Below are 22,023 nucleotides of genomic sequence, written 5' to 3'. Positions count from 1 at the left end.
TAGTCTCATCAGCGCAATAAAAGACTTTGGCAGCTTGAGAAGCATGGATGAAGGGTTCGTCAACTTCTTTAGAGCTTCTCTTAAACTTTTCGAAGTTGACGAACCTCGAGTTTGTCTCTGCATCCACATATGATCCAGTTGTTTTGTCTTCGACCCGAACCCAATCACAGAGAAAAACAACTTCTGTGAAATCTTCATAATCGAGTTCAAGTATCTTTTTCACAATGCCAAAGTAAGAAGTATCATCGCCCACCAAGTTGGTATCTTTGGCGCTTGCTCTGAAGCTGGTGAAGGCATCCATGGTCACTCCACTGTTTTGTGTAGTCATATATTGCTCTGCCTCTGCTGTATAAAACAGATAACCATTCACCGAATACGCTCTATAGGAAATTGTCTTGAAGGAAGGGCCAAGTACGAGCCTATGAAAATCTGTCATGGGAGTGCCTAGAAGTTGATCTCTTAACCAGGGAATGTAATCCTGACGCTTGCTCCTTGATCTTCGGTTAAAAGTATTACTGTATGCCTTGTATTTCCTGTGAAACAATAAAGACAATTATACATGACAGGGTTACTTCACACTATACAAATTATATGGTCAAAATGGTGTAAAGAAATTGTTCAGAGACAAAGTTAAGGATTCTACTTACTCTTCCCATTCAGTATTTTCTTCTGAATGTCTCAATACCCAAAGACGAACTTGTTGATGCTGTAAGGAAGTTAATTGGTATGGTTTTCCTTGTGAATTAGGCGGTTCTGGACCTTCGTAAACCTCACCGTGCAATGCTATCTTTCCATGACACTTATAATACTTTTGCTTACCCTCAGGAATGAACTCCATCCAATGGCGCGCTCCTTCATCGACCTCATATTGTGCAGTTATTGACCCTTCAATATAGTTTTTGTTCCGACCATAAACCTTGTAGGTTCTCATCATCCTGCACATGCAATTAGTAACACAATTATATATATGTAAGGTATATATAAGTTCATAAAGTAATAAAGAAACTGAAAGTATCAACAATTAAAGAAGTATACCTCTCAAAAGGGTACATCCACCTAAATTGAACTGGTCCCAATGTTAGTGCCTCTTCGGCCAAATGTACGACAAGATGAGTCATCGCAACAAAAAAAGCCGTTGGGAAGTACATCTCAAACACACATAAAGACTCCTCAACACGTTCGTGCATTAGACGAAGCGCTTCACGATCAATAACCTTAGAACAAAGAACTTTGAAAAACAATGACAATTGACGTATTGCCTCACGCAAAAGCTTATGATCTTTGAAACAATACATTAGAAAAATTGGCATCAAACCATGCATAAGCATGTGGTAGTCGTGGGACTTCAAACACTTAAATTGTAACTCTTTCATATCCACTTTCTTTTTCCAGTTTCCATTATAACCAATAGGAACTTTCAGTTTGCTAAAAGTTTTACAGACTAGTTCTCTTTCATTCTTAGGCAAGCAATAAGGAGCTGGGGGGCGTTCTACTTTACCATTTGTTTCCGTCAACCACAAGTCAGGTTTTAAGTTCAGCAGTTCCAAATCCTTGTGCGCTGGATCCCCATCCTTAGACTTATCCTTGTGGTTCATGAAAGTCCCAAACATGTTCTCTGCAAAGTTATTTTCTACATGCATCACATCCACATTATGACGAAGTTGCAGAAACTAAAGTTAAGATTAACTAAGTTAGCAAAACTTATAAATAACAAGAACATAATGATTAAAGTTAGAAAATGCCGGAAAATAACCACATATTCACTTACCTTACAATATGGCAGATTGTATAGAATTGATCTCTTCGAATACGGAGAATCAACTAGTGACCGCTTTACCATCTTCCCGAATTCCTTGTTTGCTGTTGCTGTCCTATCAAACAATTCAACGCCACTCAAACGAATTGGTGCACCCCTATCTTCCTTAAATCCATTGAACTTGTTGGTTTCACGTCTGTAAGGGTGAGACCGATCTCTTAAAAATCTTCTATGACCCATGTATGCAAACTTATTACCCCATTTCAGCCTCAGAGCCTCAGTATCTTCACCACATGCCGGACAACCAAATTTTCCAGATGTTCGCAGACCAGACATATACGCATAAGCCGGATAGTCATGTATACACCACATTAAAATTGCTTTCATTGTAAAGGAAGTCTTTGTGTGCGCATCATACGTTAGCTTTCCTTTTAACCATAACTCAATTAACTCATCAATTAAGGGCTGCAAATGAACATCAATGTTGCCATTGGGACCACTTGGACCAGGAATAAGTAGTGTTAACAGTGTAAAATCTTTTGACGTGCACACTGATGGGGGAAGGTTAAAAGGAAAAACCATGACGGGTCAAGTACTGTGTGTAGTCATCATTCCAAAAGGATTAAAACCATCAGTGGCTAGTCCTAGACGCACATTACGTTTCTCAGCAGCAAACTCAGGCCACTTCCTGTCAATTGACTTCCAAGAAGAAGAATCCACAGGATGTCGCATGTGTGTAATACTTTCTTCAACATTAGAGTGATAGTACATCTGCTCAGTAATCCATGGAGTACCATACCAACGCTGTAACCTTTCAGTAATTGGGAAAAACCTTAGTTTCTTCACTGGCACTTTTCTAGCATTTGGATCACTTCCTTCAGGAGGTACTTGCCATCTACTTGCATGACATTTAGGACACTCTTCATAATCAACATACTCCTTTCGATAAAGTATGCAATCATAGAGCAAGCATGGATAATCTCGACCGGCAAGTTAAATGGCTTGAGCATACCCTTAGCTTTAGCACATGTATATGGTAACGTGTTCCCTTCCGGTAAAATAATTTTCATAAATTTTAATAATTCTGTAAAAAAAACATTGGAACACTGATACCTTGCTTTCAAACTAAGCATCTCAATCACTGTCGACAGTTTTGTATGTTCACCACCACAATATGGATACAGGGGTTGTAATGCATCCAACATCCTCTTTCTGAAATCGGCATCGACACCATCTTCAACACTAGCACCAGCACCACCTTCTACATTAGCACCAGAACCATCTTCAACATTAGCATTTGAACCATCTTCATCAATAGCACCATTTTCATGGTTACCAAGCTCAGTGCGACCTAGTGTGTCTAAGAACAAGTCAACCATTCTCGGAAAAGAAGCTTCACTCACAACATTATTAGTGGGTAACGCGGAAGCTCTAACAGTGGAATTATTCTCACGAGGTTTCTCACCATGATGGATCCACGTTAGGTATGTCACATCGAACCCATGATCAAGAATATCCCCATGTATTTCATCAAGAGTTTTTGGACGACTATTATAATTCTGACATTTCATGCAAGGGAAATGAAATTGATTTATATCTTCCCCAAGACTGTCAGCTGTAAATTGAATGAAAGATTTAACACCTTCAATAAACCTCGGTGAACCCTTACGTACAGTGAACCATTCTTTACAAGGAGGATTTATACGACGTCCTGACATCTACAAATAAATGACAAAAGCAATCAGTTCTATTACTGTAATTGATCAAGATAGTAAGAAAAGGACATAAAGCAGAACCCAGTGACATATACAAATACAAATTCTAGTCAGATTATTTAATTTGAAAGAACCCCCATATTTAAGAAACATATAAAATCAGTTCAAAAGCCTAATTAACGCAGAATTTATCTAGGGTTTCCAACTGAAATCAATTAAGAATTAGAAATCTATTTTCACCTAGTGGAGTAGTTTTAACCCAAAAACAGGATACATAGAAGCAGGATCTAAATCATCCTAAGAATTCCGCTCATATTATCCTATCCATGAACTGGCAAAGAGAAGAGAAGTAAAAGAACAATTTTAATTTGACAGAACCCCCAAATTTAAGAAACATAAAATCAATTCAAATACCTAATTAACTCAGAATTTAACAAGGGTTTCCAACTGAAATAGAAATCAATTAAGCTATAACTAATTATAAAGTTGAACTAAGTAGATGCCCTAATAATCTTGAACTCAAGTACATACTCTAATGTAAGAGCAGGAGATTTGAGATCTGATACTGTGCTCTGAGTTGTTGAGCCTTCATAAATCCTCTGAAATCAGAACCTGACTAGTAAATACGCAACCCTAATAAATTTCTCTCAAGTAGGTGTCGTTGATTATCTTCAAAATCTAAGAGAGAATGAGAAGAAAATGTTTCTCAGATGAGAATGAGAGAGAAAGACGAGATAAGGTCTAGTTTTTCTTTACAGATTTGTTTCAAAACCTGACTATGACTATAATAGTCTAACTTGAGTCAGATGACTCAGCATCACCTGACTGGGCTGAATCTCCTTTCCATGTGGGATGATATCGGATCATGTTGGGGAAATTGTCAAATTGATTGCAACTGAAATTGGCTAATACCTAATCGTAACTGAAATTGGCCAACACCTTAAGACTGATTGTAGTTTCACATTAAGAAGAAACTAAAGCTCATAGTTACAGTGAACAACTACAATCACTTTAAGTTTGAGAATTTTCTATCTAAATTTATAATGTCCAACTACAATCAGTCCATTTGATACTCAAATTTTGAGATCACTGGACATACTACAAATAATGGGATCTGTAATCTATAAAGCCAAACTAAGATACAAACTGCAACTACTGGATTTCAGTAATTTATAAACGCCAGGCACTGAAATTGATATATGAATGCATTTGTAATCTACAAGTCAAACTTAAATACAAACTGCAACTACTGGATTTTCAGTAACTTATAATCTGAAAACTGCAATTTAAAGTACAAGCACATTTACAGAAGTTCCTGACATTAAACAAGTTATAAGTGACCATCAGAATATTTCATTAGATAATAGCAGGGCTATAAAACCTGCTGAAGCTACATAATAAACCATTAAACTTGTAAATTATCCGATAATTAAGATTGAGTTTTGAATTTCTTCTTTACAAAAGAAGAGAAGAGACTACAAAAGAAGAGAAGAGACTCAAAACCACAAGTTAGATCCCAAAATACTTGCACCGTATCAACTGTCCCAAAATAATTACACCACATCCATATATTTCTTCAAGATAGTTACATGTTCCCCGTATACTTCACAACATCCCTTTGTATACCCCAAAAAGCTCCAAAATATTCACTTAAACTACCAGAAACCTTCAGCTTCAAAAATCTGCATCAAGTACTACTGGCCAAGGTCCAACAGAGTGCTTGGGCCACAAAATCTTGTCACCATGTTTCACACTAGAAAGAGTTCCTTCTCCAACGCAGAGCGGCTCACTGCGTATCACTACTTCATCAATGAGGACGAGAAAATAAAAATCATCATTTTCATCAGCACTCCTATCAATACGTCCGAATGCAACTGCACCCTTGCGCATATTCCTTAATACAACATACTGGAATCTTTGACCATCCACATTCATTGGCTATAAACAGAAAAAATCCAATAATAAGAAACAATCCAAACTAATTGTTCTAAGTTAATCATTTTAGTTTAATTCAGACCGATGTTCATTCATTGTTTTCTAGTGCTAACTAAAGGTGCTAAGAATATATGACCTGAGTATTATTAGCATTGTTGGTGCCAGGGCTGACACTTAAGGCTCTTAGATCCTCAACAGTCTCCTCAAGATTACAGACACGATTTTCTACAGCAGCAGTCTTAAATTTCTCCTTACGCAATAGCTCTCTACTAACTGCAGATGCACGTAACTCAGTCTTTGAGACCCCACCTCCAAAGCCTCGAACAACACCCCTTCCATCACGGCCAAGTACCTATCATCAGATATATAAAATTAGTTAGTAACAATTTTATTATACGATACAACAATATAAATTCATCTCTAAAACAACAATATATAATCAGCTCAACCCACCTTCGCAACTGCATCCTTATCTAGATCAGTCTCACCTCTAAACTCATATGTTTCATTCAACTCCCTCACCTTTTGCTGCACAATATATCCAACATTATGCATAAGATGATAACAAATAGTGGAACTAGTGAATCTAATTTATTCATTGAACATAGAACTCACAACATAATCTCTTGATGTTACTTCATAAGATAGGAGATCGAAGTTTAGACGGTCCTCTTCAGACATTTCTTGGTACACATGTGTAGCCAGGTACAAGTCAACCCTTAATACCTTACCAGTAGGACTTGCTTGTTCCATTTCATGTCGGCGTTGTGCAATACCACGCCTACCGGTACTGTGTGCAGCTTTTATCTTTGACCTTGCTCTCTTCATTCTTTCCCTAACCTCCTTATCTTCGCCTTTACTCACAATATCAACGAAGGCATCCCAGTCCTCTTTTTTCAAATTTTTGGGTATCCTTTTTCTCATTTCAGCAACACTGGAACAGTCATCACACATCGCCCTTAGTTTAGTCTTGGCATTCTTCCATAACAGATTTGCCATTTTCAAAGCTTTGGCCTTGACATATTCAGGAACCATGTATGCATTGGAGAGACTCCTCCAGATTTCTTCCTTCAATGGCAGAGGAACTTGCTTCCAACTTTTAATAGATGGTGGGACGAGATTTCTGGTTATTTTCCCCAGCTTGGTGGCATACGTCTTTTTGGTAGGTCCTATAGGTTGGCCTATGTCATTAAAATCAATTGGCAGACGCTGATCATCACCTATACAGAACAATAAAAAATCATTAAAATTTCTAAGAAAACTTGAAATAAGTAACATATTTAGGGAAGTAAGATAAAACAGCTACATTACCAATCATGCTTTCTTCACTAATTTCAGGTTCACTATCACTATTTGTCTGACATAGAGCCTCATGCCACGGCTCTGAACCTCCACTAGGAGAATGTTCACCCTGAGACGATGGATGAGACCCGGACCCTCCACTTGAATTCGAACTTCTTCCATGACTGTCTGAACCATTAGTAGATGGAGACCTTCGTGTATCAACCAAAGGAGTCCAGGTAGGTTGATTTGTGGTAGGAGTTCCAAACCGACGAGATATGCTGCTACTTCTAGGTCCCCTAGCCATATTATCTGATCAAAAAACCCATAATAAGCAACAATACAAAAACTGCATCAGTGGTACACAATATCATGACACAAAACCTACATGTAAGAGATTGATATCTAACCATATACATTTAAACAATGCAACAGTGGTTCAAAGCAACTTATCAAAAGCATATTAAGTACAAAACTAAACTACAAACAATCACTTCTTACACATCTGCAAATAATCTTTCTATCTATGCAACTAAGTCGTAACAAATCATGATAGAATGAAGAAGAACAACAATATAAATCAATCCATGCTATACAAACACAATTTCATAACTTGAACACAACTACCTCAAAGTAGAACATGAGGTTTCGTCACAAAATCAAAAGCCAACTGTAAGAACATGAAAAAGATCCTAATTCAACTATAAGAACATCATGATAACACACTAAACACGAATCAAAGTAAAGTATGAAAAGCTATTCAAGATTCTGAAACCATAGAAAAATTAAAACAAATATTTGATCGAGATGTTATACCTGAAGATCTTTGAGAAATTACTGCACCTCTTCTACACAATATTAAAAACAAAGGAACTTCAATTAAAACCGTAACAGAGAAATTGAAGACAAGAACTGGACAATCTATCACGAAATTAACCTCTACCAAATTCAAATCAAATAGAATCAAAGTGAAGGAGTTGTTATACCTGAAGATTAATCTGCACCTAAAGGACTTCTACATTCAAAAAAAAACACAAAAATTAGATTCAAACCCTAACATCAAAGAGATTGAAAACAAAACAAAAAAATTTACTTTCTAAAACCATAACTTTACCTGATGAGAATTGAAATCGAAAATAGGGTTATGAAGAAAAGGGATTTTGAAGATACGAAGAGAACTAGGGTTTGAGAAAATGGGTTTATAGACACAGAACAAAAATAGGGTTTTGAGAACAGGGGTTTACGGATATAGAAGAGAAATAGGGTTTTGAATCACTTGTTAGTCAGGGTTTTTCTCAATCTGAAATCATTTTTCTGTCTTTGATTTTTCTTTTTGTCTCTGAGTTTTCTTTCCTGTGTAAGAACAAGTGACAGAAACGTAAAAGATAAAGGTGAGAGAGAAGAGATATATAGAGTCAATAGAAACGAGGATTCTCACCTGTCACCGTTGATCCATTTAGGCTCATCATCTAACCATTGCTTCTGGCGCGAAAAATCCCGCCAAAAACATGCATCATAGAATCTTCTTTTCCTTATAGTCGTTTTATAACTCAGACAAAAGCTATCAGAGCCCACCAAAATTTCGCCTCTATAAAACAACTGATATTGAAACTAGTTTAATTTCTTTTTATTTTTTTTTATAAAACAACTGTGAATGACAGCATGGGTAAGTACTTCAGCCCAATAACAGTTGTTTTTGAAAAGCCCAGGAAGTGGTAAAAAACTAATTATCCACTAGTGTAACTTCGGTCTGGACTGTAGTTGAACCCCAATCAATCTCACACTGATCCAAGGTACAATTATGCTCCTACGCCTCTGATCCCAGCAGGATGCTACGTACTTGATTCCTTTAGCTGATCTCACCCACAACTAAGAGTTGCTACGACCCAAAGTCGAAGACTTTAATAAACAAATCTGTATCACACAGAGAAGTCTACGGTTATAGATAAATCCGTCTCCCACGAATATACCTATGAGTTTTGTTCCGTCTTTTGATAAATCAAGGTGAACAAGAACCAATCAATAAACCGGTCTTATATTCCCGAAGAACAACCTAGTATTATTCATCACCTCACAATAATCTTAATCGACGCAGCGAAAAAAGATATTGTGGAATCACAAACGATGAGACGAAGTGTTTGTGATTTCTTTTCTATCTTGCCTATCGGAGATATAAAATCTCAAGCCAATTATTTCAATTGTACTCGTACGATAGAAACAACAAGATCAGATCACACAACTACAAGAAAACTAGTATCTGTCTGGCTTCACAATCCCAATGAAGTCTTTAAGTCATTAACCTGGTTTAGAAGAAGAAACCAAAGGTTAAAGGAGAATCGACTCTAGAGATGCAACTAGTATCACACGTAAGGTGTGGGGATTAGGTTTCCCAGTTGATAGAGTTCTCCCTTATATAGTTTTCAAATCATGGTTTGCAATCAATGTTAGCTTGGTAACAGAGCATTCAATATTCACCGTTAGATGAAAACCTGATTAGATTCAAGCTAATATTTCTCAACCGTTGGATCGAAAACTTAGCTTGTTACACACAATGAAATGTCCAATTTTGGGTTTTACGAACTGTTCCCAAACATTAACATTTGTTGGTTTAACAATAGTTAACCAAATGGTTAGCCATGTGATCACTTCCATATCAACCATATTCTTCTTCACCATAACTAGTTCAAATGAACTAGTTAGAGAGTTGTTCAATTGCTTAGATCTTATGTAACTACACAAGACACAATCGAAGCAAAAACGGTTTGATTCACTCGAATCGGTTCATGAACTTTATATCCACAGTTTGAAAAAGCATTCCTTAGTTTAAATAAACATGAGTTCAAGAACAACCGGTTTTAGATATAACCTGCTCAAGTTTGCGGACTGGGTTCACGGACTTAAGCTCATGGAAGGAGTTCACAAACTCCAACAGAAATTCTTGGGTCGAGAAATTCCGCCAGTTCACGGTCTGAGTTCGCCGGACTTAGTTCGCGGACTTGGCTCACGCCACTTCTATTTCTCTTGATCAACAAAGTTCGCAAACTTTGGTTCAAGGAATAAGGACTTATACATATATGTGTTTCCACAACAATGCTTATATCCTACCAATGATTATGTAATCTAAACTCTCATTTCAATCATTGAAACATTCTCAGAGGATGGATATAACCGTTATTCACAGACCATTTTTCGTCAGAGAAATTTTCAAAGTGATTGAAATATAACATGAATTTCGTCACTAGGTAAAGATGAATTCGGCTAAAGCGAAAGCTTACCAACACATATTTCGAGAAATAGATATGAGAGATAAATTCGGCTCGAAATAGCTAATGTGCATAATGAAAATCTATATATCAAAATGACTTTTGTCTCAAGAATAGGAGATAGAATAGATAGACTTTTGAGTGACAAATAAGTTCAAGTCTCCACATACCTTTTAGTCGATGAAGATCCACCAGTTCTTTGAGTAGTCCTTCTTCTTGTATGATGATTGCCATGGAGTTCTTGAGCTCAACTACACTTTATATCCTAGTCCGAGACCTTTATCTATGTAGGCTACAAATCAAGACTTATAGTTTTGATCACAAACATTGACAAACATGCTTGAGATAGCAACACATGCGAGTTCGACCGAGCAATGCTCTAACAATCTCCCCCTTTGTCAATTTTAGTGGAAACACTATCAATACATATGGAATACAAAAAAAATAAATAAATTAACTTTTGTATCTCCTATTCCACATGCCTAATCTTCAACATTACTCGAAATCTTCGTCACTTCCAAGTACTCCAATGATCCCAAAGGTTGTAAGCTTAGCATCATCGTTGTTGAAAATCCGTAGCTATAACAACAAGAAAACAATAGTTCTCAATCATTGTTATACAGTGTCATAGTATCATTACACAACGTCAAAGTTCAATTGTATCACAACTTCAACAACAATACTATGGTGATATGTATCACTCCCCTTAGTCAATACTCCATCTCACATGGAAATCACCTCCCCTTACATAATGATCCGAAAACCATATGTATTTGTAGTGTGAACTACATATTAATTCTCCCCCTTTTATCAATAAAATTGGCAAAGGTACAAGAACGAGATCCTAATGAAATTTCCGAAAGAGACATTTCCAGACCAGATACAAGATAACCCCTATAATATTCCACAGCCGCACTCCCCACAAAGATATGGCAATTAAGCGCAAGTTCAAAAGAACTCTCCCCGATTAAATATCATTCCCGAAAGAACAACAAGAGCGACCTTAATTTCGAAAGAAAAGAAGGATTTCTTGGACATAACAAATAACATAAAAGTATGAATTTGAATCCAAAAAGTTCAACTAAATTAACTACAAGAGAACCCATGATTAATTTAATCGACAAATGCTCAAACATAAGTGAACTTATGGAGACTTAAAAAATACAATTATATTAATCACAAGAGAACCCATAATTAATCTAATTGAAATACACAACCAAATTAATCACAAAAGTAATCAATTTAATTGGTCATGCTCGACATAAGAAAACTTACGGAGCAACAACTAAATAATCAAACAAGATGATTAACTTAGATGAAAATGCTCGACATAAAGTACCTTACGGAACAACAACATAGCTAATCAAAAATAATCAACTTGGTTGTTTAATGCTCAACATAAGACACTTTACGGAGCCTCACAGTAATACATAAAATATGGATCAGGGAAGATCAATTACTGCGGAATACACAAGGATTCATTCTATTTTCCATCACCATTCGCATAATGACATACAATAGCATAATCCTTGCAAACAAGAGATTTTAACCTATCTTCCATCAAAGATTGACACTATAGGCTTAACTTTTGTATTTGTCAAAATTCCATTCATTCTTTTATCAATACATGCATATCGACATACGAAAGACTTTACTTTTGACAAGATATGGGACGGTCAAGTTCACGGACGTAAACACACAAATCCCATAACAATATTGCAATATATAAAACCATAAAGATTAATACTACAAAAATCATCTTCCAAACAAGTTTAGAATTTAAACCAATAAATCTAAAAAAATGAAGATGAAAACATTGGACATAGCTATGTGTAATCACAATAATGGCTATTCCAAACTCTAGTTATTCTTCTAATAAAAACATAAAATAGAAGATTTACTAGGCAATAAGACCTTTGAAGAATTATTTATCATCCCTGAACTCCTTGTCGTCAACAGCCATCTCATGAGTCTTATACACAAAATCCTTTATTTGTTGAATCTCCTTTCGCATCTCCTTCAACTCTTCAAGAACACCAGAAAACTTCTGAGAGTTTGAAGGAACGTCTCTTGGCTTCCTCACATTCCTTCTTTTTCTTTTCAAGGTAGGAGATAACGGAGATTTTTCTTTTTCCTTCATGATTGATGGCTTAACAATCACATTAACATCTTTTCCATCAAAAGACATCATGCTTGGAGTATCCATAACGTATGGGTTTATGAGAGGAAATCACAAATTGAACTCAACAAATAGTCTTGAGATAAAAAGAGGTTTTGAGGAAGGAAAAAGGAATGTAGGGTTTCAAAACCTTTAAACAGGTCCGTACACGTCCAACTCACAACCCTATAAAGAATCGAATTGTCGATAATAACCCTCCTTTGTTGATAGACAGGAAAGAACAAAAAACTAAGAAAAAGAACGAAAAACTTTTCTTAAAGCCTGAGAGGTACAAAATCATTGTCTCTTTTGATCAGGCACATGAGACAAGATTTCCAAAACAACACAATCAAGTTGCGTTGCGGTGAACAACAATTTGTCCACCATTTTTCTCTTAAGAGGAATCCTCAGACTTCTGTCTATCAAACCGATTTGACCATACCTTCTCCTCTAATGGTCTTGGTTTGTTTTTGGAAACTAACTTCTTAGATGACCCTCATTCCATAAACGAATGCTCAACTGAGCAAAAAAGTTTTTTTTTATATTCACGTGAGTTATTAGACTCACGATTTTTTTTAAAAAGGTACATGACTTATTCATGTTTCATTAAATAGAAATCAAGTTTTGCTTTATGAAAAACTGTTGAAAGCAAGCAATTCATGAGTTGATGAATTCGTAGTGTATGTATGAATTTAGTGATTTTATAGTGTATCTACACGTAAAAATCAGCGAATGTTCATATGGAAGATTATGTGAATTATTCATAGTTTCATGAAAAGCCAATATTGACCTTAAATGATAAGTTTTTTGCTCGGCTTTGCAGGTTTGAATGAACGAGCAAGTTTTGGGGTTTTTACGCTGTTATCACTAAGTTCGTGAAATCGTAAATAGGTAAGAGTTAAGAATTACCATTTTGGCCATGAAATCGGTATTAACATATATGTAATCCCGTGCTTCTGGTTCCAGACAATGGTGACTTCCAGTAGTAGTAGCAGTGACTATGATTATGAGTATTCCTCCAGTTCTTCGGACAAGGATTCCAAGGTTCCAGAGATGAAGATTTCCATAGCAGAATCTCGCGCCAAGATGGACCATTCTGCGGAAATAAAATGCGGCGTACCCCTTAACAATCGTAGAGTAACTCAGGAGGAACTCTTGAAAAGGAAAGCTGAAGATGACATGTTAGCTGATCATCAACAACGAAGGGACTGAATCCAGCTCCAGATATCATCATCTGAGGAGAAGCTTCAATCTCGTGCTGAGGGTGTAGCTTCAGACTCGGATGCTTCGGAAGACAAACCCGTGTGGGTGCCACTGGAGAGAAAAATCAAGCCAGACCGGCGCACTAGGGAGATTGAGAGGCTAGTTCAAGCCGACCTTGAAGCTGAGCGTGAAGAAGAAGATTATTGGGAGATGATGTACAATGATACCGATATTCATCCAGAATTCGTCAATAGCCGTAAAAATGATTCTGATGAAGAACTCGAAGAGGATTCCGCAAAATACGATGATGATGAATCTGATAATTCTGACAGATCTGATGACTCTGACGAATCTGACGATTAATCTTGCTCATGAATCCCTCTAAGATTATTTATTTTTTGTCGAAGTAGATACTTTATGGTTATTTGAGCAGCTTGGTTGTAGAGATGTTTCATTAGAGATTATTTTTCGAACCATAATTCCTTGTAGTATCTCCTTTATGAACCTTCCTCATACCTCCAGTCGCTGGACCAATGTCCACGTAGGAAATAATTACCCACGGAACGCAATCACATGAGATGTGTAGGAAACACGTTTCCTGCTAGACGACCGATCCGTAGTCGTAATGTTGACTATGCCTGAACTGTCAGTCCCCAGTATCGTTACGCTTCTCCCATCTGTCATGCATCTGATTCGAGATTTAGGGTTTCAGTAGAAACCGCAACAGACTGGTTTACCCGTTATAGGATAAGCATCCACGTTTGACTTGCGACACTTTAGGGTTTTATTTAAACAGTTGACCCTCTGCTGCCTTTGTGCATTATCAGAAGAAATTTTGATCACGATCCTGCCTCTCGTCACCATGTCCAGAAGCATTGTTTCTTCCAGAAGTGAATCTCGTGCTGAACATGCTGTGGAGGTATCCTTCTCGGTGAGTTACATATTTTCTCTTGTCTTTGTTCAATCAGGATGATTGATCAAAAGAAAACAATTTGTCGCAGGATAATGAGAAGAATCAACAGTCCTCTTGTAGCTTGAGACCCAAACGGACTATTAGAGCTCCTGCCCGGTACAGGTTGGCTCATGCTGATGCTGGAACGTCTGTAAGTAATTCCATAAGTTCTCGACTGAAGTTTTTACCATGCTTAATGGTCAATAAATTTTAAATATTCCTTCGTTCCATCGTAGGTTGATGTTCGTGTTGTTGTCGATGCTAGAAAAAGGAAAAACAGGAAATCCGTGGTTGTGAATGATGTTAGCGGCGACCGTGTTGGTGAGAACTCTACTGACTCCGTGAAGACTGGGGTTAGGGTTCATGCTCCTGAGTATCCAGCAGATGGACTCCCATTTGAGGCTCCCATGATCAACAATTGCCTGAATAATAAAGTGGTTGGTGGATTCGTCATTCCCAAGTGTGATGCGCCCCTGTACACCAAAATTTGGAGAAGGTACGGGCATATTGCTACGACTGAGGTATGGAAGGGTTTTCTGCCAACCCTCCTGACTACAGTTGCAGGATTGTTACCGATCATTGAGGAGATGAACCGAATGCATCTGAGAGATGTCAAGAATCATGAACTACGCAAATGGGACGAGATGATTTCGAACTGTGAAACCCTATAGTTCAACATAGGATGGATTCGTCATAGGCTCGAGATGATCAAAGTTCACAAGGCGGAGGCTGCTGCTGATGCGATTTCTGCGACCACTGCCATATTGGAGGAGGATAAGATGCTTGCTTTGGAGTCAGCAAGGGTTGAGAAGGCGGTTCAAGACTTGAAAATGAAAACCAAAAAATTTCGGAAGAAGCTTGACAGGGTTTTCTATAGAGATTATCCTCTGTTGGATGGTTTGCTCTGAGTGAGCGTTTTTGGGAGAGATTTTGTTTTGATATTGAGACTTGTTTAATAAAGCACATGATTGGAAGAATTTTTGTGAGATTCATGAAAACTTTAAATTTCGACTGAATGAGCATGATGCATACTCTTTGAAGGAATAGAAATTACATTTTGAAAATTAACATGCAATTGTTTGCTGATCATTTAAGCGTAATACGCCTTGAGCCACTTTCCGTTGATGATATTTCCCTCAACTCCTCCATGAACAACTAGGATTTTGTAATATCCGCTGGATACTGCCTTGATGATTACATAAGGCCCTTCCCAGTTCGGAGAGAACTTGGGAATGAACATGTCTTGTTGGATATGTTTTGCCGTTTTCAAAACCAAATCTCCTATTTAAATGTTCGAGGTCTTACCAGTTTGTTGTAGGCCTTGGAAACCCTTTGTTTGTAGGTTTCCACCTATTTTTCCACTTTGGCTCTTCTTGAATCGAGCATGTCCAATTCAACAATTCTTGAGTCTGAAACCTCGGCTTCATCCCATTGTACCCCACTGGCCGATGCGATTCTTGCCAAAGGAATCTTGATTTCGACCGGGAGAATGACATCAACGCCATAGATGAGAGAGTACGGTGAAGTCCCGATTGAGCTTCTTGGTGCGGTTCGGTAGGCCCATAAAGCCATGGGCAATTCCTCATGCCAGGTTCGTGGATTGTCATGAACTATTCGACTGAGAATGCGGATCAAGGTTTTGTTGGTACTCTCTGCTTGTCCATTTCCTTGGGGATAGTATGGTGTGGAGAAAATCTGTTTGACTCCGTACTCTTCGAGCAATTCTGCAACATGTTTGTTGGCAAAAGGAGTTCCATTATCTGTGACGATATGTTTAGGTACACCGAATCTGCATATGATGTACTCTTTAATGAAAGCTGCAATTGTGACTCCAGTGGTGCTTCGAAGAGGAATAGCCTCGACCCATTTAGTGAAGTAATCCGTTGTTGTGATGATGTATTCATGCTGCTTCAAAGATGCTGGATTGATCTTTCCGATGATATCCAGTCCCCAGCTGTAGAAGGGCCATGGACTGATCACAGAATGTAATGGAAGACAAGGAGTGTGAATGAGGTTACCATGAACTTGGCATTGATGACATTTCCGAATGTAGGCAGCTGCGTCATCTTCCATGGTTGGCCAGTAATATCTCTCATGGATTTGGAGAAACAATTTCTTCTTTCCTTGGTGTTCACCTTCATGCATTTCTTTCAAGATTGTGGGGACTTCATGCTCGGCCAAACATATTAGGAGATTCCCACCGAAGCTTTTGCGATACAAAATCCCTTCCAAGTAGACAAAACGTTTGGCTCTCTGGATGAGTTTGATTGCACCTTTCTTATCTGACGGAAGATTATTGTCGCGAAGATATTTTATGTAAGGTTCTCTCCAGTCCCCAGTGTGATGGAGCGTTAGAACCTCCAAGTGATGAGGCGGTATTTGACAATCGGGACAGGACCCTTGCAACTTTCTCGACTGAGTCTCCATGGAAGGCCAATAGTACCCAAGTCTTTGAAGTCTTCTGTAAAGTGTGATCACCAGGGTTTTCCCACATACTTCCTCATGTCTGCGTTTGAGTTGCTCATTTTCTTCTTCATCCCCAAGGCATCGTGATAGGGATCCATCTGGATTACGATAATACAAGGCTCCATGCAGCAGAAAAAAGTTCTTCAACTCTTTGAGACTGATTTTCCCATCTGTAAGAGAACTGCTCAATTCGTGAATGATGGGCGCCCGCCAGTCGTTTGTTTGGGCATCTTCGACTTGGGTAAGCCAAGTGAATGATACAGAACGTCTCTTTACCGTGATAGATTTCTCCGACCCTTCAAACTAAAGATAACCCTAGAAGAAAAGCTTCATATTTTTCCGAGTTGTTGGTGCAGTGAAAATCCAGCTTGAATGAATGTGAGAAGACTTCACCGGATGGAGATACTAGCACAATGCCCGCTCCACCATTATCATTGCTCGGAGTGGCAGATCCATCAAAATATAGTAACCATGTTTCTTATTGAATGATTGAAATTTCTGGAAACTCACCGAGCACTTCCTCATGCAACATCGTGATGTCTTCTCCAGGGAAAGCAGCAAGTAAGTCTGCAACCGCTTGTCCTTTGATTTCTTTTGGAGGGACGCACGCTATGTCGAACTCTAACATTTGAAGTAGCCATTTTTCTGGTCTCCCGATCAAAGCAGGTTTCGATTTGCTCATTTCTTCAGCAGAGAAGTGAATGAAGCAATGAGTTGAGACAGTCCGGGTATGAAACGCCGAATGTAATTTACCTTTCCCATGAAACTCTGGAGTTCCTTCACAGTTCGTGGAGGAGGCATGGTAGTGACGACTTTCATTTTATCTGGATCAACCTTGATTCCTTCTGCAGTGACTAGGAATCCAAGAAACTTTCCAGAAGAAACGCCGAAAGCACACTTCAGAGGATTCATTTTTAGTTTGTATTCTCTGCACCTCTCGAAGACTTGTCTCAGAATGTCTAGGTGGGATGCTCGAGTCTTTGATTTCACCACCACATCATCAACGTAGTCTTCTACTTGCTTGTGCATCATGTCATGGAATATTACAGTCATGGCTCGCTGATAAGTGGCTCCTGCATTCTTTAAGCCGAAAGGCATTACTGTGTAGTGGAAGTTTTCGATGGGAGTTCGGAATGCAGTCTTGTTAGCGTCATGTTCACACATCTTGATTTGGTTGTATCCGCTGTAACCGTCCATGAATGAGAACATGTCGTGACCACTGGTTGCATCTACGAGCATATCGATGTTGGGTAAAGGAAAATCATCCTTCGGGAAACATTTATTCAGGTTCCTGAAATCTACACAGCATCAGATTTGACCATTCTTCTTCTTTACTGGGACAATGTTCGCCAGCCATGTCGGATGTTGAATGGGTTTGATGAATCCTGCCGTCAGTAGTTTCTGGATCTCCACTTTGATTTGTTCCTCAACTTCGTGTCTGAATTGCCTGGGCGGTTGCTTGACAGGTTTGGAACCAGGAGTGATGTGGAGATGATGAGTGACCAGTTTATCATCTAGGCCGGGCATCTTTTCGTACGTCCAGGCAAAGATATCTTGATACTCTTTCAAAAAGCTGACCAATCCTTATCGTTCCTCAGATGAGAGAGTAGAACTGATTAGAATCGACCTTGGGTTTTCCTCTGTTCCAATGTTGATAGTCTCAAGGTCGTCAGTTGTGGAATCTGTACCATCTTGCAGCTGTCGTGGTGCATCTCAAATTTCTTCATCAAGTGATTGCTCACTCTGGCATGATTCTTCGGGGCGGGGAGACTTTTCATTGACCTCCCCTGTTAATTGCTAATATTTTCGACGGAGATAAATAACTCTCCCCTCAGCATCATAATCAGTAATGAAATTTGACTTTTTGTGAGTCGTACCTTACCCTTGACGACGCTTGAGCGGTGTGGCGGGTGATTTGACAGATTTAGCACCCGCTGATGATGGTTTGGCAATGCTCTCAATTGATTTCCGACTTGGGAGAGGAACGCTGCAGATCTTGCTTGGAGGTTCAGGGATGTCTTTTGGAGATTCCAGGAATTCAACATCATAAACCGGAGCGTAAGGAGACACCGAAGCTGGGATGCGGAAAATTTTGTTGTTGAAAAAAATCTTCATACGTTGATGGTACGTTGAAGGAACGACCTTATTGTCGTGAAGCCATAGTCTCCCGAGTATCATATGATAATCTGGGTCTTTCTCGATCACATGAAACTTGACGGTGGATTGAATCGACCCTAATTTCAGACCGACAGAGACATACCCGTATGTGTGACTCTGGCTTCCTTCGAAACCCGTCATTAATATGGGATTGTTTATGGGTGAAAAATATTTCTGCCGGTTTTGGTAATTTGGGGTGTGTGGATGATAAATGAATCTAAACCCTAAACAAATGCACTGCACGGGAGTGCTTGTGATTCGAGAAATCAATCTGTACAACTCTGGCCTAAACCAATAAATGGTCGTTCCAGACTTGTTTCGGTCACAAAGTGAAGGAGATGGGGTTGATCTTAGGGAGGGAAGTGAAGAAGGTGTTGAGATTGTGAAGGTGTTGGCCGTGTATGACTTTAATCAGAAAGCTGAACTGGCTTACAAAATGTAAGCTATCAGTTCTGGTGTTTGAATACGATTGTATCAACACTTGGTTTCTGTTGTCTTGTGTTGTTTTGAAATAGGGAGGAGAACCTATTTATACAAGTCATTGATCCTTACCCACGTCTCTCATGGGAAGTGGAGAAAGTGGAATGATGGAGTAGTGGAGTTGCGTGTGTTAGTGTCACACGATTAGTCTTACCCACTTATCCCATCATCACTAACCGTCCATGTCTTCTTGACACATTCTTGTGATGACGCGTTGTGCGCTGCACGCTGTAAACCGCCAGACCAATACCCCAGTATGTATCCCCCAGTTTGTGACATGATTATTGTCTCGAGTGTGTGGATTGTGGGATCCACAAAAGGTAGCATGTGATGCTAGATAAAATAACTAAGTTATTTAGGAAGTCGATATTTGTGAAATATCGTGTGTATTCTATGCAGGTAATGCATCGAATATAATCAGCATGTGTGAAGCATCACTGTTTTAAGGCTTAACGGAGTAAGTCACGATTAAGCGTCTTAAAATAGTTGCATGTCTAGCCATCTTTGAGTGATCGTTTGGAGGATGTACAGGTAAGTCCTGACTTGGCCGATCACTTTGTGCGGAAGAGTGGTGGACGGTGATTGTGGTGATGCCTCACTGGTCGCCTAATTCCTGTCTTAGGTTGTCCGTCCAAGATGGTGAAGTTTGACGGACAAGATGGATTGCGACCCACATTTGCGACCGTTGGATTAGGGTTTAGGAGGTGCTCAAACACCAACCTTTAGCTTGGTCGAATCCAAGCGTGGGAGACATATTTGGCAGGGCCGATCGGGCATGTGTGTAGACGGCATGCTGGCGTAGGCGCCTATACCTCACTGTCTCATGAAGGTGTCATCTAGACCACTGAATTTGTCAGACAAAGAGGAATGGCTGAGATTGATTTACGACAGAAATCTCATGCCGCAAAGGCCGCGCGTCATGCCTACTACGGGGGCGTGTTTCGAGATGACCAAGCCTGGTCGGTCTTGGCCGATCAGTCAGGCGTGCAGACGACGGGCTGGTGTACACGTCTGCACCTTATTGTCCCATAGAAACGTGATCTAAGCTACTCAATTTTTCCGGCGAAGTTGAGTGGTCGAGATTGGTTTGCAATTGGGAAGTGTGACCACGCCTAGTTTGGGCGTGCCAATCGAGGCAACCAGTCATGGTATGCCTTGGCTGATTGGGTGTGGAGATAGATGGGACCACAGTGATCATGTTGATACTCACCGGACCTGCTTAGTCTATTCCTGGACCCTTCATTCGAGCAGGAGAAAATGGACGCTCGTGATCGATGTGCGACACAAACCCTAATTAGGGTTTTTGGCCAGCCGCGTGTTAGCTAGTTTGGCTAATCGAAAATACGTGTTATATACCTCATCTGGAGACGCCGACTGTGTGGGGCACTTATTAGGCCAGTGCTGAGTGCGGTGGTATGTGTCCGACCATCTCAGGGTTAATCTAAGCCATCCAACCATGCTGGTGAAGTTGGATGGTCATGATCAATTTTAGGTTTTTAGTGGACTTTTCTGCGACCCTCAATTCTCCACGCTGACCCAACTTCAGACAATCGTATATTGCAATCTATCAGGTTAGGGAAGAGTCGGTCATGCAGGTAGGAAGAAGGTCCACCGGTGTACCGGACAAGCGTTGCCTAACCGGTCATGGGATAATCTACGCCGTCCAACCATGCTGGTGAAGTTGGACGGTCGTGATGAATTTGAGACTGTCGTAGGCGGTCTTGTGCGCACAAACTTTTCCAAGCTGCTCCACACCAGTCTGGATATCCATTCTGGGCTGGCGTTTGGTGATTATTTTGTCAGGCGTGACTTTGCACCTTTGTGGCCGACTTGAGTGGTCGTGATTATTTCCAAGACTGTCGTAGACAGTCCAGATAGTCGATCGGTTAGTATAACACTCCGAGAATTGCAGCCTGTACGGGTATTTCGTATGTGCTTCATTATTAACGCTTGGAGATTCGTGTTGCTCTGCTGAGAGCAACACTCGGTCGTCATGCCGCACCAATAATGAGAGTGGAGCAGTACAGGAAATACAAGGCTGGTCATGCATTAATTGATAATGCTATAAGTTTACAGTGAGGAAGTATTCACCATTTTATTAGTGGCTTTATCCTTTGCAGGATGTTAGCGCATAATTTGGGATTTCACAGTTTTAGCCTTAAAATAAAAATCCACCATCAACATTAAGTCCCCAGCCTAGAACATAATGGTTACACTATTGTGGGGTAGGCATGAGATGGTGAAAAATTTGTATACGGAAATGACTAAGTTAAAGTTAATACATATTTACCGCATAAACACCGCCAGGTGCTATCTTGGAGCTGGTCAAATTAGGGTGTAGGATCCAAATATCGCACAACGGTAAGAGTTTGCGAAATTATAGATAGAGCCTGCGAAGTTATAGAGAGAGCTTGCAAGAAGGTAGCGAAGCTTGCGAGAATGTAGTTTGGGCGCGAGATAATATGAGTTGTACTCCACTACATATGAGCTGTCATCCACTATGTAAACACCTATATAAAGGGACAGTCAGAGAGAGAGAAGAAAAGTTTAGAATTTGTATTATTACTATTTCCTTCTTGTTCCTCTACCAACCTAGATCTCCAAATACTCATTAATGGAGTCTCTATGTAATCAAGATGTAATTACAAACAATCATA

General features: G+C 39.3%; 2 protein-coding genes and 1 long non-coding RNA gene across 3 annotated transcripts; 1 reads left to right on the top strand and 2 right to left on the bottom strand.

The window, feature by feature from the left end:
- Nucleotides 1-5,145: 5,145 nt before the first annotated feature.
- Nucleotides 5,146-6,724, bottom strand: LOC113312561. Its single transcript, XM_026561304.1, has 4 exons — nucleotides 6,718-6,724; nucleotides 6,022-6,626; nucleotides 5,543-5,758; nucleotides 5,146-5,409 (listed from the first exon to the last, which is right to left on the bottom strand). The coding sequence occupies exons 1-4, from the start codon at nucleotides 6,722-6,724 to the stop codon at nucleotides 5,146-5,148; spliced, it is 1,092 nt and encodes a 363-aa protein (XP_026417089.1).
- Nucleotides 6,722-7,693, bottom strand: LOC113308055. Its single transcript, XR_003339458.1, has 3 exons — nucleotides 7,674-7,693; nucleotides 7,504-7,535; nucleotides 6,722-6,999 (listed from the first exon to the last, which is right to left on the bottom strand). It is a non-coding gene; the product is annotated as an uncharacterized LOC113308055 (long non-coding RNA).
- A 5,384-nt stretch (nucleotides 7,694-13,077) lies between these two features.
- Nucleotides 13,078-13,674, top strand: LOC113312560 (glutamic acid-rich protein-like). Its single transcript, XM_026561303.1, has 2 exons — nucleotides 13,078-13,245; nucleotides 13,327-13,674. The coding sequence occupies exons 1-2, from the start codon at nucleotides 13,078-13,080 to the stop codon at nucleotides 13,672-13,674; spliced, it is 516 nt and encodes a 171-aa protein (XP_026417088.1).
- The last annotated feature ends 8,349 nt before the right edge of the window (nucleotides 13,675-22,023 follow it).

This window comes from Papaver somniferum, chromosome 9 (assembly GCF_003573695.1).
Source record: "Papaver somniferum cultivar HN1 chromosome 9, ASM357369v1, whole genome shotgun sequence".
NCBI classification, from domain to species: domain Eukaryota; kingdom Viridiplantae; phylum Streptophyta; class Magnoliopsida; order Ranunculales; family Papaveraceae; genus Papaver; species Papaver somniferum.
The sequence above is the reverse complement of the archived record's forward strand: the minus strand, read 5'-3'. Positions and strand labels throughout refer to the sequence as shown.

Bases quoted from the DNA above. Each gene is read 5' to 3' on its own strand.
- LOC113312561 (XM_026561304.1), bottom strand. The intron at 5,759-6,021 runs GTGAGTTCTATG...ATCTGATGATAG, and splicing joins TAACATCAAGAGATTATGTT to GTACTTGGCCGTGATGGAAG. The intron at 5,410-5,542 runs GTCATATATTCT...TTCTGTTTATAG, and splicing joins ACAATGCTAATAATACTCAG to CCAATGAATGTGGATGGTCA.
- LOC113312560 (XM_026561303.1), top strand. From the start codon at position 13,078: ATGGTGACTTCCAGTAGTAGTAGCAGTGACTATGATTATGAGTATTCC. The intron at 13,246-13,326 runs GTAACTCAGGAG...GACTGAATCCAG, and splicing joins TACCCCTTAACAATCGTAGA to CTCCAGATATCATCATCTGA.